The sequence below is a fragment of the Lithobates pipiens genome, unplaced genomic scaffold, assembly GCF_037356315.1.
Source record: "Lithobates pipiens isolate NorthernLeopardFrog02 unplaced genomic scaffold, aLitPip1_a1.2 Scaffold_3, whole genome shotgun sequence".
Taxonomy (NCBI): Eukaryota; Metazoa; Chordata; class Amphibia; order Anura; family Ranidae; genus Lithobates; species Lithobates pipiens.
The window spans coordinates 127624762-127643275 of NW_027507790.1; the positions used below are offsets into that span (position 1 = coordinate 127624762).

Genomic DNA, 18514 nt, shown 5'->3' on the forward strand with positions numbered 1-18514 from the left:
GCGTAGTTACACCGTGCATTCCAGCTGATGTATTTTTACATGCAATTTCTGCCCACCATTTCCATTATCGGTGCAAGAACCATAACTGCTGGTCTCCTAGCTGCCTGCTGTTCCAGAGACAAAGCGACAAGACATCGCTTAGCGCCTGTGTTATTGTGCTCCTTCCACGGACACACTAATACCATTCCCATTTCACATCCATTTCTTGAGTACCCCACAGGGGATTCTCATTTAGTAATGGTGGAAACAAGGCACAGATAAGCTGAGAAAAAAGGACCTAATAGCACTTGTGTTACAGATGGCATTGAGGAAAACTAACAAAACACTCGGGTGATAGCTGTTCCCCTGCCCTGAAGCAAGGTCCTATATTGACATCTCTCCTTTCCTCCAATTCTAGCTCTATCTCAAGTGAGCAACAAACATATCCGATTAAGGGATTTCACTGCTACTGTGTCTGATTTCTTTGCCAAATTCTCTGCCCTTTTTCTCCCGGGCCTAAAATGCTGTTCTGCCTCTCCACCACCAAGGTGAGGTGGATGCAGAAGTTGTTCCTGCAGAGGAATTGCTTCACCTCCGGCATTTAATGAGACACAAATGAAGTCTTCAAACTTAAAGTATAACTAAAGGCAAACTTTTTTTTTTTTGGATGGAGTGCAGAGGGATTAGAAAGCTTGTCTGTTTTTACTGCTGTCTGTGCCCTTGTTATGGAGATTCACCCTATAATTGTATTGCCTACTATTATCATTGAAAGTTAAAAAAGAATCCTAAGTTTTGGGCTGTCCCCAGAAAAATAATAGAGGGTAAGTCTTCCAATGTGGACACTAGTTCTAGTGACCTGGGAATCCCTAAAGATTCCCCTAATTTGCAGGGATTTCCTCTCGTTTCCTGTTTCACTATGGGACAGGAAGTGAAGGAAAATCTCCCCAATGGGACACAGATGGCGAAAAAAAATCTGACGGATTATAACCCTTCCTCTATCCAAAATCTTTCTACTTTAAACAGGCTTCTATGGGCACTGAACAGCTGGCAGTCTAGAAAGACCTTTCCTTTGCACGTGCAAATTTTCATGATGAAATCCCGAAAAGGTGTTCATGCCGCCAAAACTTTGCTGAAGTACAACCTACGGAAAAGGAATTTGTAGAAAAAATGGTCTGTCCTGGTAGTGGGTCCTGCCATTTCTGTTATCAGCAAGCATCTTATTCCCATTGAGGTCATTCTCTCCACAGATTGGGCACAGGGAGTGTTAATCTCAGTTCCTTCAGAGGAAAGTTTCAAAGGGTTTTGCTCACCAATTAACAGTCCCAAAAGTCAATAGAGGCATTTGAACCTCAAATCCCTTAACTGATATCTTTGTGTTCTCAATAGTCTGCAATATCTATAATCTCTTCTCTGAGATCAGGGTAATATCCAAGATTCTCATCTTCATATTCCGATCTTTTATGCACGCCGGTTTCTCTTCAGGCTCTCATGTGCATTAAAGGTCTTCATAAATATACTTTTCCCACTCCTGCTAAAATATCAGGGCTCCAGGTTATGGAGTACCTGGATGACCTTCTTTTTAAAAATTCCTTAGGTATAGTCTTGTCTTACATTTAAAAACAATCCAGTTCCTTCAATCAACAGTCTGCACTCCAGCCTTTCCATCGCCTGAATATTTGGGGCTATTTTTGGATATGGCCAGCAGCTTGCCCAGGAAATGATTTCTTCTGAGGTCCAGCTGTTGGGCTCTAAGGTCAACCAGACATCCCTTGACTTCTGGGTCAGAGTTCTGGGCCTCATGGTGACCTCCTTTGGGACAGTTTCCTTTGCACAGTTCCACTCAAGGCTATTGCAGCTCAACATTCTCATGATGTGGGACAAGCAGATCTTTACTCTGGATCACCCACTATTGCCATCAAACCAGTCAATCTTCCTGGCATGATGGATATCCAAGTCAGCCTTAGCAACTTTGATCCTTTCCTCTTTGGATGGTGATGGCGAGAATTGGATACCTGATGAGCTGGGTGGGGTTTAGATTTCAGTGATTGTCTAGGGAACCTGGTCCCCACAGGAATTGATACTCCCCATCAACATTGTGGAACTGAGAGCCATAAGACTGACCCTCCTACACTATCCACTAATTATGTTAGTCAGACAAGGCTTCAGCTGTGTGCAACATAAACCACCAAAGGGAAGGACCAGGAGTTGCCATCCCTGAAAGAAGCAAGCCCTTATTCTATTCTCTCCTGGGCAGAGAACCACATTCCAACTCTTATGTAGAAGGAGTGGAAAATTGTCAAGTGGACTTTCTAATTTGCCAACACCAGGACTCGGGGGAATGGTCCCTGTGCCCCAAGATCTTGCTTAATTCTCTGTCAGAAATGGGGAACATCCTATGCGAACATCATGCTTCAAAACTTGACAGGTTTGTGTTTATGCAGTGGTTGCCCCTTGTTGAAATTATTCCATCCTCTGCAACATTAAGGAATAACAGATTATAAGGATCCTCGTTACTCTAAATTGGCCCAGGATATGTTGTTACACAAGCATACAGACTCCTGGCACCTCTGAACAGGCCAGACCTCCTGTCACAGGGTCCACTTTTCCACCTTGTTTTCCAGTCACTGGCTTTAACAGCATGGCTGTATTCTTAAGGATACCGTGCTCAGGCTGGAAAATATACCTTTTGTAGGATCTAGCATCGCACCTGAAAGGCCTTCTTTGGTTGCAAGAGCAAGCACCTCAACCCTTGTGAGTTTTCTATGCTTCGCATCCTGATATCAATCCTGTCTGGTGTGGATCAACATCTAGCTTATAGAGCTTTAAAGGATTTTCTCTGCCATATTCATTCTATTCCAAAAACATTTGGCTTTGCATGTGGAGTTCCTCATGTTATTCCCCCACTTTGACCTCCTGTGTCTCCATGGGATCAGAATCTGGTTCTTTCGATTCTTCAAAAACTCCTTTTTGAACTGATTCGGTGTCCATTAAAACTGTCAGGTGCGTCTCTAAGTTTAAGAATAACTTTCTTATCTTACATAGGGAGAAGGTGGTCCTGAGACCCAGAACCCCCCCCCCCCCCTTCTCTCCAGGGTGGTCTCTTCCTTTCACCTCAATTAGTACATTGTTCTCCTTTGCCTATGTCCTGCCCCAAAACACACACCAAAGAGAATTCACTCCCAAGCCTGGATGTGGTCAGAACAATTTGGGTCTACTTACCTGTAACTTCAGAAAGATCCTCCATAATGGTCCCAAGATGGGGAAATCTTGCATTCTCCTATGTATGGTGGAATGGGAAGGCTGTAATTGTGGATCTCCCTTTAAGTTCTAGTTGCCTAGCTGTCACTCTGACCTGGCTTTAATACTTCTGAGACACTGATCCACAAGTATGAGGATCATGAAAACTGATGAGAAGAACTCCTTATCTGTACATGTTTTGGGTCTGGGACTCCCAGATTGAGAAGTCATAAATTACTTTATCCCATTATCCCCTCAGGAAAGGTTTCTTATAATGAATCAAACAGATTAATGAAATACAGCTGACAGAAACATTTGGTCACAGCGAAACGAAATGTGATCCTTCAGCTAACTCACAGCAGCATTTCAGTCTGTGAGAAGAATTACAAGGCAGCCAGACAGATGAGGGGCGAGGGTCAGTTCCCACCAGGCATGCTCTCTGTACTACATTGTCCCCCGTTTGGGTTTTCCCCAGGTACTCTGCTTTTCTCTGTGGTAGGGACATTGAGTTGTATGCTCAGCTGCACTGATATGAATTTAGTCCTCAGTAACATGCTGTGTAATGGGTTTGCATAAATATATAGACAGCTACAAATTTGTTGTCATAGGTGTGTGTGTGTGTGTATGTATATATGTATGTATATATGTATGTATATATGTGTATATATATGTATGTGTGTGTGTGTGTATATATATATATATATATATATATATATATATATATATATATATATATATATATATATATATATATATATATATATATATATATATATGCAACACTTTATAAGCAGTGTTAAACTTTTTTCTTTTTTTTTAAATCAGTGATGCCTTTCAAAATGTATTCAATGAGGAAATGCACACACCAACATTACCTTTCACTCCATAGTATGGCTGGATGGCTAACTAAAATACTATGGTTTTTGATGGTAGAAGCCAGGTACCTAACTGGTATTTTTCAGGGTTTTGAAACCAGAACACTAAAAACTCACCCTGAAGTAGGGAGAACATATCATTTCCATACTTACAATGATCTTGCTAAGGGTTCTGCCCAGGATCTCAGTGCTGTAGTACAGTGACTCGTATTGAGATACCTTCCTTCCCCATAAAATAAATATTGGATATGTTTTTTTTATTTGTTTGTTTTTTTTACTCTACTAGGATATTTGTAATAACTAGCTCCCTTCTAATATGCATTCTCTTCAGGGTGCTCCATATTTGATAGATTGACTCATTGATTCCCTCACATTTTCTCTGAAGTTCATGATTTACATTATATATTGTATATGCACACAGCCCCATAAAGATGGCATTTTCTTGTTTTATTACACCTACCTATCAACACCCACATTACAGCTCTCATTTGTGTGCTTTTCCTTGGCTGTGATCCATTACTTATTTGATTAGAGTAAATTCAGCTTGTCATCAGTCACCACTCTTCAAGGCTGGGGTTTTTTGGTTGCCTGCCAGTCTCTTATCAAAGGAGCTAATGTGACTGATCAGAGGTGAAGGTACACACAAGTGCAAAGTCAGGTGCTATAATTCTAATCACGTGAAGGATGGCTAATTGCTTCAGGGTGCTTCTGCTGTCTTTTGTCTCGATCTCCTTATCTGTATTGGGTCAGTGGCTTTCTAAAATGTACTCATTCATTGCGGAGTGTGCTTTTTTCTGAGTTTAGCAAATGCATGTCTTCTAATGTAATCATATTCTCTTTTCTTCTGACTTTTAATCATTCATTTGTCGGAGCAGTAAATATAGACCATTATAGAACAAGGTTAATTGGTATATGAAAAATGAAACCCTTAACAGCACAAGACTGGGATAAAGGAGAGAAGCTATAGGTGGTAATATGCAGAACACACCTGTATAATTTAAAAATAAAGTGGCTTCTATTTTCCTAATTTATTGTGATGTGCACAAAGTTCTCAAGAATATACACATATATAGCATGAGTATATAGCAGAAACAGGCTGACAATGGTGAACCTGCCGTGCCAGGAGAAGCTCAATATCCCCAGATGACTTCTGTCTCTGGCACATGGCATTATCCTCTTAAAGTGGAACTTCACTCTCTCCAACAGTGACTATATTTAATCCTTATCATGCTAGCATTAGTAAATAGATATAGGCAAGTATATCATTGAACTTTTTTTTTTTTTTTTTTTTTAAGTTTCTACTGTTACTTCTGGGTCTCTTGCCTAGACAAATGTCATGCATCCCAGGATTCTTCAGAAAAGGGACGAGGGGGGTCTTCTCTAAACATGCACGCCTTAGCTATGGGCAGATGGATTCCAGGAAGCAAATGCTACCCTTACTCAAGATGGGCGCAGTCGAAAATTCTAGGGGTGGGGGGGGATATATTTTTAGGGTGATTTTTCAGAAAAATAATGCATGCAGACCAGACTGAATGGAGGCGTTTGCTTTTTGATTAGAATTTTATTGCGATTTTGGTTTGTGGCGCTTAGATCCAATGTAGTTCCACTTTAAGCAATAACGTCTTTGATAAACAAGCAGCAGAAGATGGGAGCGCATGCTCCAGCCATCCGATTCTATGACTTGCTGCCTTCAGTTTTTCCTCCTCCCAGACCATACTCTTCTATCCAATTTCTCCCATTCCTGGGCATTGTCAGAGGTGGCAATGGAGGTATGCCTTATCGGCCTGGTAAGCATACAATAGATTAAAGCAGTATTAAACCCAAAAACAAGCATTTATTATATTGCAGCTTACTATTTCTTAAATGTGATTCCTGCATTCGTTTTCTTTTTGTAGGCATTCTGTTTTACAAATGAACAAGCTCTCCAGCAGAATGTTTCAGTTAAAAATGAAACAAACTATTTAAGACTAGCAGGGGTGCTTAGATGGACCAGCTTTTATTTATTGTAAAACCTTTATCCCAAAAGGAAAAAAAGCTGTTTGCTGTAACTACTTATAAAGTATTAGCTGGAGTTTGGCTTCAATTTGTTACTGTGTTTAAATCTGCTAGTACATCTAAAACTACCCTCCCCCCAGACTGACAATGCTGCTGTCCAAAGGTTCCCCCAGAGCTCATTCATCCAGAGTGGGGGTACTCTATGGCCGGATTCACACCTATGCATTTTAGTGCATTTTGCAGATTTGTGCTACAGTCCTTTTAACATGGTTTCCTATGGAACACGTTCGGTAGTGCAAATCTGCAAAATGCAAAAAGCACAAAAAATGCATAGGTGTGAATCCAGCCTAATACAGGATGTGTGTTTACTGGCCAGATCACCTGGTGAAAACTGAGGCAAAATGCTTAAGAAAAGAAAACTGATGCAGCCACCACATCTAATGAATGATTGGCTGCAATATATTTTTGGTTTTAGGTTCAATATAGCTTCAAACTCAGCTGGAAAGACAAACAACTTTACCAAATATCAGGCACTGCTTTTATGTTCACACACACACATGCCATGCCAGTAATTTCGGAAAGAATGTTTTAAAAAAAGAAATAAAATGCGACACACTGTTCGTGGTAAAATGCCAAAAACAGAACAATATATATGCAAATAAAAAAACCCTTAGCCTGCTCAAAAAAAAAAGATGAAAAGAAAATAAACAATACTATAAAGGCTTAATGAAATCCAAGTACCATTTAAAGATTAACTAATGTCTGCGTAAAAACAAGAATGTATAACCACACTAAAAGCCGAAATCCCCCCCAAAAAATAGACAGGATAAAAAAAGATCAAAAAACGGTATTAAAAACAGAATTGACGTCTTCGAATTGGGCAGCATCAGTGTGTACTCCTATCTCCTGCTTATTTATCTACCCTGTTTCCCCTGAAATAAGACCTAGCGTGAGTCTCGGTGATGGCTGCAATATAAGCCCTACCCCCAAATAAGCCCCACCCTCTTTCCCCAAAAATAAGCCCTACCCTGAGAATAAGACATAGAAGGACTTTAACTAGGGCTTATTTGGGGGGTAGGGCTTATATTGCAGCCATCGTCGACAATCACGCTAGGTCTTATTTTAGGGGAAACAGGGTAGCTGGACAAGATGAGCCCCTTTGGAGCTGAACCTATCCATGTGCCTGGAATTAAATTAAAAAAATTTGAGCTTTTGAGCTGCACTTTTATCGAATACTGTCTTTAAAGTCAACAGAAGGTATACCTAAGGCCGGCCATAGATGGCGATTTTCTTACCTGCACCCAAAGGTACACAGTGAATATTGCTAGAGGCTAGAACAGCCGCTAGCACTAATCGCATGTACAATCCAACAGGCTGGTTGTACCCAAGTTGATTAATCAATCAACTTGGGTACATTCAGCCTGCTCATACATGGTTTAAAACTTGTCCGGTTCCTGGTGAACCAGCAGAGATTTGAACAGTCTGTGGCCAGCTTAAAGCAGGGATAGGTGGCAGGACAGCTGTCAGCATAGATCGCCTGTATACTGGGGACCAGTGTGGTGGATATAGGTTGTCATGAAAGAGCAGCAGTATGGGGAATTCAATTTTTACTAATGAAATGATTGTAAAGTCTTGCATTCTATATTTTTTTTTTTTTTAAATAACAAAAAGGTTTATACTTAGACGCTGCCCTGTGCAATGGAATAGCACAGAGCTGCCTTGCTCCTCCTCCTCTTCTCAGGTACCTTGCCGGTGCTTCTGGCTCCAGCTCTTCTCTGTGTATCATCATAGGAAGCTGCTTCCCATCATGGTACACCTGCATACTCAATCCTGAGCTGCAATGCATATGTACATAGACACAGAGCGCGGCCTCGCCCTGTCCCCTGCTCCCTCATCACAAGATTTGATTGACCACGGTGGTAAGGTAGCCAATGATTCCTACTGCTCTCAGCAAAGCCTGTGAGAGTAGGGAGAAGAGGAGAGAGGCCCTACAGACAGTCATAGAGGAAGGTTGAGTGAGGTAAGTATTAGAGGGGTGAGGAAGTGATACTTTAACCTTTCTTGAACTTTTTGTTTAAATGTAGATTTTTTTGCTAGAAAATTACTTAGACCCCACAAACAAAATATATATATATGTTTATTTTTTTAGCAGAGACCATAGAGCAGGGGTGTCCAAACTTTTTTCAAAGAGGGCCGGATTTGATGAAGTGAACATGCGCGAGGGCCGACCATTTTGCCTGACATTCTTTGAATCGTTAAAATTCGGTCTAAGTGTGTTCGTTCGGGCTCTAATACACTGCCCAACAAGAATTCTCTTGCCTTTGTGGCTGTGTGTGGGAAGAAATGAGCTTGGGCGTATTTGTACATACTGTATTAATTGGCGTATAACACGCACCTTCACTTTAAGAGGGAAGTTTCAGGGAAAAAAAATGTTTAAATAAAGAACTGTGAAGCAAAATAATGGTCAGTGCCCACCAATGCAGCCTAATCAGTGCACATCTGCAGACCCACCTTTGCCAGGAACACACCCAACACAGCCAGGAATGCACTCACCATAGCCAGGAATGCCCCCACCATAGCCAGGAATGCCCCCCCATAGCCAGGAATGCCCCCCCCATAGCCAGGAATGCCCCCCCATAGCAAGGAATGCCCCCACCATAGCAAGGAATGCCCCCACCATAGCAAGGAATGCCCCCACCATAGCAAGGAATGCCCCCACCATAGCCAGGAATAACCCCACCATTGCCAGGAATAACCCCACCATTGCCAGGGACGCAGCACTATTGCCAGGGACGCAGCACTATTGCCAGGGACGCAGCACCATTGCCAGGGACGCAGCACCATTGCCAGGGACGCAGCACCATTGCCAGGGACGCAGCACCATTGCCTGGGACGCAGCACCATTGCCTGGGACGCAGCACCATTGCCTGGGACGCAGCACCATTGCCAGGAATGCCTCCCCAAATGCCTCACCATTGCCAGGAATGCCTCCCCAAATGCCTCACCATTGCCAGGAATGCAGCACCATTGCCAGGAATGACTCACCATTGCCAGGAACGCAGCACCATTGCCAGGGACGCATCACCATTACCAGGGACGCAGCACCATTGCCAGGGACGCAGCACCATTGCCTGGGACGCAGCACCATTGCCAGGAATGCCTCCCCAAATGCCTCACCATTGCCAGGAATGCAGCACCATTTCCAGGAATGCAGCACCATTGCCAGGAATGACTCACCATTGCCAGGAACGCAGCACCATTGCCAGGAACGCAGCACCATTGCCAGGAACGCAGCACCATTGCCAGGAACGCAGCACCATTGCCAGGAATGCAGCACCATTGCCAGGAACGCAGCAACATTGCCAGGAACGCAGCAACATTGCCAGGAACGCAGCACCATTGCCAGGAACACAGCACCATTGCCAGGAATGCACTGACGAGCGCCAAAGGAGAATCTCCTGTTTACACGGTGGCTTCTTTAATAGAAAGTCCCGCCTCCTTTGATGGACAGAACAGTCGTCCAATGGCAGTGCAGGAGAAGGACTTCCTATTACAGAGGCCGCCCGTAAACAGGAAATTCTCCTGTGTACGGCGCTCGGTCTTGTCCTCCCTGTACCTTCCGAAGCATATATATCTTTTGTGGCCCCGGCGCTGGGAGATCGTCGGGGGCCACAAAAGATATGTATGTCCAAATAACCAGGCGGGCCGTTCAAAACCGGGCCGCGGGCCGGACTTTGGACATGCCTGCCATAGAGAATAAAATGGCGAGTGTTGCAATATTTTATATCACACTGTATTTGCGCAGCGGCCATTCAAATGCAAATTTTTGGGATTTATTTTTTTAATGAATTAAATTTAAAAAAAAACTAAAGTTACCCCAATTTTTTGTATAATGTGAAAGATGATGTAACGCTGTGTAAATGTATATCTAAAATGTCATGCTTTAAAGTTGCGCACACTCGTGGAATGGGGACAAACCACAGTACTTAAAAATCTCCATAGATTTACTGAGGAGATTTAGTGCTGGAATTATTGCTCTTGCTCTAACAATTGCAGCAATACCACACGTGTTGTTTGAACACTCTTTATGTATGGGGTGATGACTAGCATATGCGTTTACTTCTGTGCATGAGCATGGAGGGATGGGTTTTTTTTTTGTTTTTTAAATACACTGTCCCTTTTATTTCTTCACTTTTATTCCTACTATGACAGGTCCTCTTTATTGAGTGATCTGGGGTCAAAAAAGGCCCCAGATCTCTCAATTACCTTTAAAAGAACAAAAAGTGTAGTGATTGTAGCATCATGGTACAGACTAGAAATAAAATTATTTTTCCCTGGTTGCTAAATGTGGAAAGTCTAATACAGTGGTCGTCAACCTTTCGGGCTTCATGGACCACTAAACTCACAATTTTCAATCCCGTGGACCACTAACATGCCTTATACACACAATGATCCGACTTTCTGCCCCCTCCCCCTGGATCACAATGCTGCCTTATACAGCATTGTGCCAACACCACACCACACTGCTGCCTTACACAAACTAATCATTGATCTCACATCCTTATCTAGCCATGTGCTTGAGCTTTGTGCTCCCTCCCACAGTCTCTAATCAGCGCTGCCATTGGAAGTCCCCTCCTTCACCTCACGCTCTCTGCACTATTCCCGGCGCCTCCCTCTGAGTTCACAGGAGCCAGAACTACAGTGGAGACATTCGGTATCAATGTTTGCTGACAATATTAAACGTCAGCATGCATTGAGAAACAATACTGAAAACATTGGGCGGTATACATCTGCCACGATGTTGATTTGCTGCAGAGTCTCTGGGGACCACCAAAATGTTCTCGTGGGCCATCAGGGGTCCATGGACCACTGGTTGGTGACCACTGGTCTAATAGATTAAGAAAGAAAACATATAATTGTTGATTCCCTGAGGAAATGTGTTTCTAAATGTAGGCACAATATAAGTAGCACTGCTCTATCCACATTATTGCCACTTTGAAAAAGTAGAGCTGCTCTGTACATGTCCTTGCCACAGGGTTAATGCAAGTGAAAATGACCCTATAGCTCTCAATGAGTTTGTTTGCCTATGTGTTTTTCTAGCAATAATGACTAGTCAATTTTTTTATTTTAGGTGAGAGAACTCCAGACCAGACTTCAAAGTGTGCAGGCAACTGGTCCCTCTAGTCCTGGTCGTCTCACTTCTGCAAGTAGACCAGTAAACCCAAGCACTGGAGAGCTAAGCACGAGCAGCAGTAGTAATGACATTCCTATAGCTAAGGTGAGCAATCCTGTACAAGTGCTATTGGCAATGAAACATTATTGTTAATCTTTTTTTATTTTCCTTTTGGTATCTAGGTGTAGTGTTCTCTATATGCATTTCAAGCGCTTATTTTCTGCTTTAACTGGAGTATGCCTTTAAATTAACCACATCAATACCCGGCCTATTATGGCACTCATCTCCTACATGTAAAAATCATAATTTGTTTGCTAGAAAATTACTCAGAACCCCCAAACATTATATATATATATATTTTTTTTTAGCAGACACCCTAAGGCAGTGATGGCGAACCTTGGCACCCCAGATGTTTTGGAACTATATTTCCCATGATGCTCATGCACTCTGAAGGGTACTTGAGCATCATGGGAAATGTAGTTCCAAAACATCTTGGGTGCCAAGGTTCGCCATCACTGCCCTAGGGACTAAAATTGCGGTCATTGCAACTTTTTATCTCGCACAGTATTTGCGCAACAATATTTTAAACACGTTTTTTTGGACAAAATGATAATTTAAAAAATAACAAAACCGTAAACTTAGCCCAGTTTTTTGTATAATGTGAAAGATGATGTTACGCCGAGTAAATAGATACCCAACATGTCACGCTTTAAAATTGCGCACACTCATGGAATGACGCCAAACTTCAGTACTTAAAAATCTCCATAGGCGACGCTTTAAAAATTTTTACAGGTTACTTATTAAGAGTTACAGAGGAGGTCTAGAGCTAGAATTGTTGCTTGCGCTCTAACGCACGTGGCGATATCTCATGTGTAGCTTGAATGGCGTTTACATATGTGGACGGGACTAACGTGTGCGTTCGCTTCTGAGCGCGAGTTATTGGGGACAGGCGTTTTAGAGAACACATTTTTTTATTTTACTTTTGTAAAAACATCCCTTGTAATATGAATCTATGTGACAGGTCCTCTTTATAGAGAGATATGGGGTCAGTAAGACCCCACATCTCTCCTCCAGGCTGGAAAGCATGAGATCATGAAAAAAATGTCACCGATCCCATGCTGACAGCCGCTGACATCTGGTCACCGGAAATCTCTTATCGTCGTCATCCGGCGCCGGACGATTCTTTCTCCGTGTCTCCGATGGCACGGGAGAGCCCAGAGAAGCACCGGATGGGGGGGGGGGGGGGGGGAAATGTAAGAACAATCAAGCGTCATAACTGCCTCTATGATCGTTCTTATGGTGCACAGAATCGCCGGCTGAAAAAAAAGAATATCTGAATGATGCCTGTGGCTGCTAGCATCATTCATATATTCCCACTGAAAGTCCAGGACGTCATATGACGGCCGTGGGCAGGAAGTGGTTGAAGTGATTTGTAAAATCTTTGTTTTCTTGTTTTTTGTTTTTGTTTTTTTGAATAACAAGCAGGTTATACTTGCAGTATCTCACAAAAGTGAGTAAATCTCTCACAATTTTGTACATATTTTATTACATCTTTTCATGTGACAATACTGAAGAAATTACACTTTGCTACGATGTCAAGTATTGAGTGTACAGCTTGTATAACAGTGTAAATTTGCTGTTCCCTCAAAATAACTCAACACACAGCCATTAACGTTTAAACCCGCTAGCAACAAAAGTGAGTACACCCCTAAGTGAAAATGTCCAAATTGAGCCCAAAGTGCCAATATTTTGTATGGCCACCATTATTTTCCAGCACTGCCTTAACCCTCTTGGGCATGGAACTCACCAGAGTTTCATGGGTTGCCACTGGAGTCCTCTTCCACTCCTCCATGACGGCATCACAGAGTTGGTGGATGTTGGAGACCTTGCGCTCCTCCACCTTTCATTTGAGGATGCCCCACAGATGCTCAATAGGGTTTAGGTCTGGAGACATACTTGGCCAATCCATCACCTTTACCCTCAGCTTCTTTAGCAAGGCAGTGGTCATCTTGGAGGTGTGTTTAGGGTTATAGTGGAATACTGCCGTGCGACCCAGTCTCCAAAGGGAGGGGATCATGCTCTGCTTCAGAATGTCACAGTGCATGGTGGCGTTCATGCTTTCCTCAAACTAGCTCCCCAGTGCTGGCAGCACTGATGCAGCCCCAGACCATGACATTCCCACCACCATGCTTGACTGTACTCCTCACCTGGTTGCTGCCACATGCGCTTGACACCATCTGAACCAAATAAGTTTATCTTGGTCTCATCAGACCACAGGACATGATTCCAGTAATCCATGTCCTTAGTCTGCTTGTCTTCAACAAACTGTTTGCGGGCTTTCTTGTGCACTATCTTTAGAAGAGGCTTCCTTCTGGGACGACAGTCATGCTTAGGCGATGGACCCGTTTTCCTCTTGAGTAGTATTTTTCTTTTTTAACCATTAATTTTTATTTTTTCTCTGTGACGCTTCAATGAAGATCTGACTGCTTAGAACCTGTATCTAGCAATTTTAAGATAGGTTACCCTCAGTGTGTAGCTTAGTAATCATTTGTAGACCCCATGATGTGGAGCTGGGCAGTGATGTTTGATTTAAACACTGGATCTAAACTTTGAGTGCCCTACATTCTATATTCCTTGCAAAGTAACCTAAAAGATAAAAAGCACAACAGCCCCCAATAGGTCTACTTTGTATCTTTTAGGTTACTTTGCAGTAAAGCAAAGAAACAGAAACCTTGTGGTATATTAATGTTTTTGTTAGACAATACTGCTGACATACAGAGTATTACAAATATGCATACAACACATGCACACACTAACCTTCATAGCAAATGAGTACTTACAATAGTTGGTATGCAAAAGTGATGCACTAAAAAGCCACTTGGGTAGCTTGTTGGGTTACTTCAGCTTCACAATCTCTTTAAGCAACCAAGACACAAGGCTATTTGATCGATTACACTACAAGAGAGCCTAATTTCCGTAGATATATGGGTTAATTTCCTAGTGCAAACTGGAGAGTGCAAAATTAGGCTCACTTCTGCATAGAAACCAATCGGCTTCCAGGTTTTATTGCCAAAGCTTAATCGAGCAAGCTGAGGTTAGAACCTGATTGGTTTCTGATTTTGGATCTGCTGATTTTGCACTCTCCAGCTTTAGTAAATAAACCTGATCGTGTCATCCCCAGAGAAGTTCACTCTTTCGTCCTTATAAAGTCACCTATGGTGCAGACCTTCCTTCCTTCTACCCAGATATTGTTATGGAGCTTCCCTCCATTTCCTTTTCTTTCCCTGTTTCTGTCTTCCTGATTGTATCTAAAATGTGTTATTACGCTTATTTACGTGGTTGAAAAAAATCACTAAAATAGCCATTGGAATACACCATCCCACTGTTGAAACACAGCGCTGTATACTGCATGTAGCTGAGTGCAGTAGATTGCTTGAGACAGCATGGCCCAAACAAATTATTTAAAGGGAAATTAAACACGGAGATTGAATTAAAATTAACAGGTAAAAATACCTGTAATTAATGAATAAATATAATTTGGGGGGAGGGGGATTCTCAAATTTGACTGCAATGCTGGGAGTATATTTAAAGATACTTGGCCTTATTCAGTAACGCAGCGCAAGCACTGTTAAAAATATAGTTTTTTTAAGTAGTTTAACTTATTTCAATCAAGCATACAATATATGTATGTATTTGAATATGCATACTGAATAAACTAAATTATCTTGCAATAAAAATAAAATAAAATATAGCTTGTAAGGAAGGATGAGCTCAGGCGTGTTCGCATGCTCCATGTGCAGGGCCCGTCAGGAAGTCGGCGCAGCGCTAATCACGGGCAGTGAGACATTGCCCCGATGTGTGGCTGCAGAGATTGGGAAATGTTTCACTGCCTGTGATTAGCACTGCGCTGACTTCCTGGTGGGCTCTGCACGTGGAGCATGCGAACACCCCAGATCTCATCCTTACCTGTAAGTATAGCACAACTTTCAGTAGCAGTGACCAGAGGGTTGATTGTTAAATAGTTTAATTTTAGATTAGGGCTTTAAGTCTGCCTTAACTAGCAGATGCACGTTTGACACTTGGAACCAAATTATTTGGGAAACCGCATCTTTTTAAATATGATAAGCTTGTGATGTTAGAATGTGTTTCTTTCAAGCACAATTGATTTATAAACTTTGAAGGTAGATTGTTATTTCAGGAAATATGCAATACATGACAGCCTTCCACACTGAAAACAAAGTTGTAGCTGGGTTAGGTTAGTGTTCATTTCATAAAATCCTATTCTAACTGCAGTCTGTAATTATAACTATATATCTCATCCATGTCATTGAACAGGGTAATGAAGCACATGACAAAAAGCATAATTGAATTTTTTTTTTTTTGGTGTAAAGCTGGCTAGATACTATGGGGAATTGTGTCTGGTTCCTGATGAACCAGGCAAAGTTTGCTTCATTGCAGGCCCTGTTGGCCCCCTCCTGCTCGACATCCTTCAGTTGAAAAATACGGGTTATAAATTGTCAGATGGATAGCACTTCCATGCGGTCACAGGCAGCCACTGTATGTCGTCTGACAGCCTCAACCCTCTGCTGTCAGAATACATTAACTCAGCAGGGAGATTCATCCATCAGTGCATGGCCAGCTTTAGAGTAGGGAAGGTTTTGAACCCTTTTGAGATCTGTTACCAAGAGCTTGGGCCACAAATAAGCCCTGGGACAACAGAATATCTCCTCAGTAGGGTTCCCCACTTTAAGTCAGTATTGCCTTGAATTTCATTTTTAGTACTGTTCTCTGGTAATCCAAACCATTTGTAAATTTTCTGCAGATTGCAGAGCGGGTTAAGTTGTCTAAGACCAGGTCAGAGTCCTCATCTTCGGAAAGGCCAGTTCTCGGTTCTGAGATCAGCAGCATTGGTGTGAGTACAAGAACAGAAAACCTCTGTAAATGTTTAGCTGTCAATTTTCTTAGTGATTGGTTCATTTTAATCTTGTATGTTCTGCAGGTATCTAGCAGTGTGGCTGAACACTTGGCTCATTCTTTGCAAGATTGCTCCAATATACAGGAGATATTTCAAACCCTTTACTCCCATGGATCTGCCATCTCAGAGAGCAAAATCCGAGAGTTTGAGGTGGAAACGGAGCGATTAAATAGGTACATGCTGTAATGCCTTGTGATATTGCTGAGGCTTTCTTTTTTATAAATGTAATTTAAAATATAGGAAAAGCAAAACTATGGAAGTGATTTTAAGGGCATCAATGAAAATCATTACTGTAATAAAATGCAAAAATGTATTTTATAAGAAGTTAAAAGCCAATGTGTGGGTAAAAATTCATACAGAATACATATAGAAAAAAACCCAGACAGAAAAATGTCCCTCACAAGAACATGAAAGCCCAGGAGGGAGGTGTGTGTGTGTGTGTGTGTGTGTATATGTATATATATATATATATATATATATATATGTGTATATATATATATATATATATATGTATAATATATATATATATATATATATATATATATATATAAACAACACTACCTGCCTGGAGTTTGCATGTTCTCCCTGTGGCTTCATGGGGTTTCCTCCGGGTACTCAGGTTTCCTCCCACACTCAAAAGACATGCAGGTAGGGTAATTGGCTTCTGTCCAAAATTGGTCCTAGTATATGAATGGGGACATTGGATTGTGGGCTCCTTGAGGGTAGGGACCGATGTGAGTGTGCAATATACAGGGATAAGGACAATTGTAGACACTCACTCAGGTTGAACTGGATGGACTGGTGTCTTTATTCAACCTTACTAACTAATATATATATATATATATATATATATTAGTTAGGTTGAATAAAGACACCAGTCCATCCAGTTCAACCTGAGTGAGTGTCTACAATTGTCCTTATCCCTGTATATTGCACACTCACATCGGTCCCTACCCTCAAGGAGCCCACAATCCAAGGTCCCCATTCATATACTAGGACCAATTTTGGACAGAAGCTAATTACCCTACCTGCATGTCTTTTGAGTGTGGGAGGAAACCTGAGTACCCAGAGGAAACCCACGCAGCCACAGGGAGAACATGCAAACTCCAGGCAGGTAGTGTCGTTTTTTATATATATAATATAATAATGTATAACTTTGCTACAGACTAAATATACACTGAATTGGGTTATTTCCCCTAAAGAAATGTAACTGAATACAGTTTGGCCTAAATTTATGAAGATCATTTGCAAAATGTTATAACTTTTATAATAGAAACTAAGAAAAATGAATATTTTTCAAAACTTAAGATCTTTTTTTTGTTTATATTGCAGAAAAAAAAACAGTGGCGATTAAATACCACCAAAAGCAAGCACTGTTTGTGTAAAAAAAAAAAAAATTAGTGTTGCATGGCCGCACAAATGTCATTCAAAGTGCGACAATGCAGAAAGCTGAAAATTAGCCTGGGCCGGTATCGGTGTGAAAGTATCCCGGTATTGAAGTGGTTAAAAAATAGAAAATGCCCACTTTCCTTAAGAACTCTCCTATGTAGTAACATAGAAGATTTTTTCCAGTGCACACTCTTAGGCCGCGTACACACGCGCGGACTGTTCGCCCAACTTTGTCCGTCCAACAGTTTCGGCAAACAGTCCGCTCAAACTTAGCATGGACGGACATGGCCACACACGACGGACGAACAGTTTGCTGAAACCGTGCGCGATGACGTGAACGGCACGTACGACGGGACGAAAAATACGACGTCCTATACACTGCAATGCAACCTTCCGACGTGGAAATCCTTTCTGAGCATGCGCGAGACTTAGTTGGCCGAACAAGCCTACACACGAGCGAACAGTCCGCTGAAACCTTGTTTCAGCGGACAGTTTTTCGGAATTTCCGTAAGACCTTGTTCGTCCAACTGTCCGCTGAAACTGTCCGCTGAAGCCCCACACACGAGCGGACTGTCCGCCCAAACACTGTTCAGCGGACAAGGTTGGGCGAACAGTCCGCGCGTGTGTACGCGGCCTTAGGTTTCTTGGGGCAAAGAACAACCTTTACCTGCATTGACATCCAGAAGTATTCTCTTTGGAAGCAACTTTATTTTTGCAGTCAGATTGCTGTCCACAAACAGCTGTAGGACAGGCGTTGCTGTTTTTTAGAAGAGTATAAGAGATAGGTGGCCTTTCAGATCTTATAAAAATATATATATAATTATTCTGGTGTTTTACTCAGGAACCACCTAGAATATTAGAATAGTACAAAAGATTTTTATAATCCGAGAT

The 18514-nt window shown here is 41.9% G+C and overlaps 1 protein-coding gene across 4 annotated transcripts in view; it reads left to right on the forward strand.

Annotated features, from left to right (window-relative positions):
• Window positions 1-18514, forward strand: part of MCC (MCC regulator of Wnt signaling pathway) — a 523846-nt gene that overhangs the window by 427696 nt on the left and 77636 nt on the right. For all 4 annotated transcript variants that reach the window (XM_077462268.1, XM_077462269.1, XM_077462270.1 and 1 more), the window contains 3 exons: window positions 11218-11364; window positions 16082-16171; window positions 16259-16407. In XM_077462268.1, the coding sequence (XP_077318394.1) occupies window positions 11218-11364; window positions 16082-16171; window positions 16259-16407 (386 nt within the window). The remainder of the gene's footprint in view (window positions 1-11217; window positions 11365-16081; window positions 16172-16258; window positions 16408-18514) is intronic.